This window comes from Vigna angularis, chromosome 2, assembly GCF_016808095.1.
Source record: "Vigna angularis cultivar LongXiaoDou No.4 chromosome 2, ASM1680809v1, whole genome shotgun sequence".
Taxonomy (NCBI): Eukaryota; Viridiplantae; Streptophyta; class Magnoliopsida; order Fabales; family Fabaceae; genus Vigna; species Vigna angularis.
Window position 1 is genome coordinate 36,516,691 of NC_068971.1, and position 5,818 is coordinate 36,522,508.

Genomic DNA, 5,818 nt, shown 5'->3' on the forward strand with positions numbered 1-5,818 from the left:
TTATCATACCAAACATATACAAATTGATAGACATGTGATTAAAAAAAAATAGAATGACACTATTTTAATTTCTTATAAGTAACCTAGACATATGAAGCAAATATTGCAACCCTAAAAAGTGGTTTAGCTTGATCATAGGACACACTTATTATGAAGTGTTGAAGACCTTGATTTACACTCATGAGAGTATTCGATGACAACATGGTTACAACCCAAGGAATGAAGGGAGTCACCAAAATCTCTAAAAATACTATGATTTAGAGTTCAACATCTTCTCACACCCCTCTTACCATTTTCATTTTGTTAATATTGAACAAAACAATTTTGCTAACTCAACAAAATACACAATAACACAACACAAATACATGGATTCTTGTTGAATCCTAAAAGGGTTATTATAATTGTACTACGCATGCTCAAGAACATCTTGGCCACCTTGGCTAAGATGTACTTGGCCTAAGTATACATAACCAGAGTGACATCATATTGGCCAAATTATTAATAATAATGGAAAATGTGATTAAGTTAAGACAATATTAAAAATATTAGTAGAGTATTAGGAAAAGTTAATCAAGGTAAACACGCAGACCAAACCTATTGAGGTAAAAGTCTATAAACATTGTATAAATAGCACAATACACAAGCTAAATTAATTACTTTCCATTATTACAATATGTAATATTGTTTGACGTATTTGATTGAGTTGAACGTTGAAGTGTCTTCTGTAATCACAACTAGAGCTGTCAAAATGGGTCACAATCCGCGGGCCAACCCAGCCCACCACGGGTTTGAACTGGATTGGGTTTGAAAAAATTGTATTTTTTTATGCGGGTCAGATTTAAACCCGGCTCATGCGAGTTGAACCCGTGGTGGGCTGGGTTGCCCACCAACCCACCTACCCAATTTTATTTTATTAAAATTTAATTTTAATTTTATAAAAAAATATTTATTATTTTGTTTTTGCTTGAAAAAATTATTTAAGTTCTTTATTTTTAAAATTAATTAAACACCCATGTTGGGAGTGAAACTTGTTTAGATTTGAATTATAGAAAGTTTGTAATTTTTTTTTATTTTAAAAAAATTGTAATTAAGTGAGTCAGTGAGTCAACCCGTTTACTCACCCACCCATGGTGGGTCGGGCCGAGTTTGAATTTTTCTGGCTCGCTAATAAATGAGTCGGGTTAGGTTGGCTCACTAAGTGACCAATCCGTGGTGGGCTGAGTCGGATCGAGTCAAGTGGCCCGTTTTGACAGCTCTAATCACAACCTATTTGACATAAAAAAGACTAAAACTTGGAACATTTCGACTTAAAGATGTTAGGATGGATTTCAAAATTGAAGAAAAATTAAAAATCTTTAAAGTGAATATTCAATCTTAAAAACAAGATTAATATTTGTAGAACTTTTTTATCTCCAACAATATGGGTATGAAAAAAAATAAAGAAAAGAAAAAATAATTTAACTCTTCTCTTCCAAGTCTCCATTTTCATTCTTTTTAAAAAGAGTCATATTTGAACAAATTTAAACCATTTATTTTAGATGGTCTTATTTCTTAAGTTTACATATGAAATACCATTTCATCTACGGCAAGCTTCCTTCATTCATTCTCCGGACCTCAAATTCTCTCTATATTCTTCTAATCATTTTTCTCACATTTAGTGACATTTTAAAAATTGATAAGTAATATAAAGTGAATAACTAATATTATCGATTTTATAAGATAAACCCTAAAATTGACAACCTATTTGACTTTAAAGATACTAAAACTTGGAACATTTCGACTTAAAGATGTTATGCTTGTAGAAAAATTAAAAATCTTTAAAGTGAATATTCATTCTTAAAAAACAATAATAGATTAATATTTGTAGAACTTTTTTTATCTCCAAAAATATGTGTATGAAAAAAATAAAGAAAAGAAAACAATAATTTAACTCTTCTCTTCCAAGTCTCCACTTTATTTTTTTTCAAAAGAATCATATTCAACAAATTTAACCATTAGACAACGGTCTTATTTCTTAAGTTTAGATATGAAATATCATTTCATCGACATCAAACTTCTTTCATGCTCCGAACTTTAAATTCTCTTATATTCTCTAGACATTTTATAAAAGGAATTACTGATACTATCGATTTTATAAGATAAACTCTAAAATTAACTAGTAATATAGATAGAAGAAATATATAATATTATCGGTTTTATAAGATAAACTCTATCCGCAGATGATATATATATTTTCTTGTCCATATGGCTAGCCTATTTCTTATCAAACTAACTATATTTTACCAATTTTTTTCTTTCTGATTCATACCTACCACATATTTATAATTTTCTTTAATAGTAATTAATAATTATTGCACCTGTTATACTACTAATTATTGGATGAAAAACGACAAACTTAATTTAATAATAATTTAACAACAGGATTCAACAGAAAATTTCTCAACGCAGAACCATTTGATTTCTGTAAGAATGTGTATGACAAAAGCAGAAAGGAAAAAGAAGGGGAAAATAAATTTAAAATAAGTTAATATCAATAACATTATATATGTCTGTACTAATAATAATAATAATAATAATAAATACTACAAGATAACTTTTCTTCCCATGCACCAAAACTTTACTTCCCATTTATATATATTTTATGGAACATTGTTTTAAAAGACGAAATTTTTATTTAAAAGAAATTAACAGAGTAATTTTAAAAACGAAGGGCACTACAGTTAGGTTTAGAAACAATGTTTTTGAAAAAAGCGAAGTACGCAATTTTAAAAAATATGCAATTCTGTTGGTAATGTTTGCAGCAATATGACATTTTCATTTTCATTTAAGGAATTTGCAAGTGCAAAACTTGCAACTAAATATAAACCAGAATTTGTAAACCAGTACAATCAAAGAAATAAAACTAGAACGGATTATTTCTGAAATCCGCATAAAAAACTCTATAACAGCAGCTTCTTCCTTTGCTTCTTTTTTAACTCTATTATTGGGAGGCTGAACCTTCAGGCAGAAGATACTTAGCCGGTGGGAGCACAGCAACAGCTCCCTTCTGTGGATCAGAATACTTTCTGTACACTACCTTCAGCTTTTCACTTCCAGCAGAGGAGTGGAAGCTCGCCAATAGTTTAGCACAATCCCTGTTTGCAATCAACAATGCCAAATAAATTCAAGAAACAGTTGAGTCATAAATCCAAACAATATTAACAACACCGAATCTATTTTTTACATACATAAGTTGTTCTTCTGAGTAGCCAGTGTGCAACTTAAGCGTGTCATTCCAAAGGGGAGTCTTATTCAGCGTGCATCTAGCTGCGAAGACTGCTGAGGCAGCAAGCATTGATGGGCAATACATTAAGGTCGCGTAATTCATCATTCCCAACTCAGACAGAAAATGGGTCATGTTTTCCAACTGGAAAATGCAGAAATCCAGAAAGACATTCAGACAAGACATCATCATCAAATGAAAATAAGGTAAAAAAAAAAAAAAACTCACACACTCACTCACCTCCTGATCTGGGACTGATGCCTTGATAAAACGCACCAGGAAAACAAAAGGTGTGGGAACAGTCAAAGTCCATTCCAACTTTCCCAGAATAACTTTCTCCATAACAAGTATCTGTTCATGAGTGTATGCTCTATCTGAGAGGTGGACAAAGTCATTGACCTTCAATGCAAGACAAGTGTCATGTTATTCACCATTTTTTTTATTATCGTAGCATTTATCAAGGCAACAAAAAATATATACCTCGGGTGGCCAGATTTCTTCATACTTGGATGCCATCAGCATGGCACTGATGCCTACCAATTGCAGCTCCCTCCTTGGAACAGTCTTAACTGCTAGGAATCGATCGATAATATTGATGGTCAGGTAAAGGGTCTCGAGTGAAAGTTCAAACTTGCTGTGGACATCAATCAGCCAATCAACCAGAATAGCTCTCATCTTCTCATTTATCTCAGGTTGTGAGTGAATGTAGTCATGGGGGCGGCTTTCGTGCTTTATGCATCATATTTACATTCACAAATGTTAGAATGCCATCACATCAGACACAACACAGAAAACCACAACAGAAACCATGTTTGATACCTCAACAAGTTTATAGAACTTGTAAATGTCATCAATGTACTCCACAGCAGCAAGTTCATTGTCAACATCACTGGCATCGATGTCTATAATATTCTCCTTTGGTTTGTTACTTATGCCACATGCTGCCTATAACATCAAAAGGAGGAAAGATGGCATCGTATATTAGTGATACAATATTGATTCAGACAAAAGCTTATTTCTTTTTTCATTTTATCTCTATTATCTTTATCTACCTTGCTTCTAGCCGTGAGAACTGATGTAAAAGCTTGTGAATTCTTCTTGGACTTACAATCTCCTTCCTTTTTCTTGTCTTTCAGGACCTCCTTGTCTGAACTATCTTCAATGTCAATGACTTCCTCAGGCTTTGGTTTTACAGTAACTTTCTTCTGTCCCGGCTTGGGAACTCTTTTGGCCACAGCGATGGGAGCAGGACCAGCCACATTAGCACAGGCTTGTCTCTGCAACTCCAAAACAAGAAACAGTCATGACTTGATAATATAACTAAACTATATTGAACAATAATCCCCCTAAGTAGTTAATGAAACAAAGTAGCATAAAGAGTAGTTCACCTTATTATTCTCGACAACCGCTGCGGCTTGTGCTTTGGCAAGTAGTTGGGCACCAAAACTCCTAAAAGAATCATAATAATATCGCATCAATATTAACCTCAACAACTTCTTCTAAACAACCAAATGAAAAAGTGGCTGAAAAAGAAAGAAAGGGAGAAAGAGAAAGTGAGAGGGAACCTAGTGATGGGGCGATGAGGCTTGGCTTCAACAACTCCTCTTACATTGGCCAAATTCCCAATATCACCCAACGCCTTACGATTCTTTCCATCCGCTACACCGTTCTTCTTCTGCTGTTTTTCACCCCCTATGACTGCTTCACCTAGGAAAATCACAACCAAACCACTCATTCAAAAGGTGGAAGAATGCTTTTGATCTAAGCACAGATCCACAAGATAGTTCCAACAACAATAAAAATACCTACAATAGAAAACTTTTTGGTCTGAAAAGATTGATGAGTTACGCAAAGAGATTTATATACAAAGATCGGGAAAACTGAAACTTGTCCGTTATACAAATAGATTTGATTTCAAACAGTATCTTTCATATTTTCATCCGATACAAAAGGAACGAACACAGAAACAGAATCCCAACTTCCCTAGGGGAATCGGAAAATAAAGATTCGCTCAAACAAGAAACAGACATTGAAAGAAAAATACAAAGATTGAAAAGGACACTACCTCTGGCTGCGTGTTGTTGAACTATTGCTCTTGACGCCATTTGGGATATCCTTTTGGTCTTGAAAATGGAATCAAAGTATGAGAAACAACTCTAGGTAGAAGGGTGGGTTACCTTCCCCTTCCCTCCCTCTCTCTCTCTCTCTTTTTCTGTAGGCGCAGAATGAGCTTGAATGAAAATGGGGGTGAGAGGGACAGTGAAATAGCCTTCACATTTGAAGCTAAGGGACACAACGCTTCTCCCTTCAACGGTCAATTTCTGGAGTCGAATTTGGACCTTTGGATTTACATTCATCCGACGACTGAGGTTCGACTATAGAGAATAGCCGTTGGAAATTCAAAAACGAGAACGTGCCTGCAGAAAAAGTATTATAATGGAAAAGGAAGAAAAGGAAAATAATAATGAAATAAATAAAAATGTCACGGGTAGTAAAATGTCTTCTTATATTTTATATCTGGCAAATTAATTATAATTTAACTCTTCTTTTAAATTT

General features: G+C 33.7%; 1 protein-coding gene across 1 annotated transcript; it reads right to left on the reverse strand.

Annotated features, from left to right (window-relative positions):
* Positions 1–2,765: 2,765 nt before the first annotated feature.
* On the reverse strand, positions 2,766–5,523 carry LOC108344783 (G2/mitotic-specific cyclin S13-7). The gene is made up of 9 exons (XM_017583274.2): positions 5,328–5,523; positions 4,828–4,969; positions 4,651–4,711; positions 4,315–4,539; positions 4,082–4,207; positions 3,743–3,991; positions 3,503–3,661; positions 3,228–3,406; positions 2,766–3,134 (listed from the first exon to the last, which is right to left on the reverse strand). The coding sequence occupies exons 1-9, from the start codon at positions 5,365–5,367 to the stop codon at positions 2,981–2,983; spliced, it is 1,335 nt and encodes a 444-aa protein (XP_017438763.1). The 5' UTR covers positions 5,368–5,523; the 3' UTR covers positions 2,766–2,980.
* Between the last annotated feature and the right edge of the window lie 295 nt (positions 5,524–5,818).

Bases quoted from the DNA above. Each gene is read 5' to 3' on its own strand.
- LOC108344783 (XM_017583274.2), bottom strand. From the start codon at position 5,367: ATGGCGTCAAGAGCAATAGTTCAACAACACGCAGCCAGAG. The intron at 4,208-4,314 runs GTAGATAAAGAT...TTGATGTTATAG, and splicing joins TTCTCACGGCTAGAAGCAAG to GCAGCATGTGGCATAAGTAA. The intron at 3,992-4,081 runs GTATCAAACATG...TGATGCATAAAG, and splicing joins AGTTCTATAAACTTGTTGAG to CACGAAAGCCGCCCCCATGA.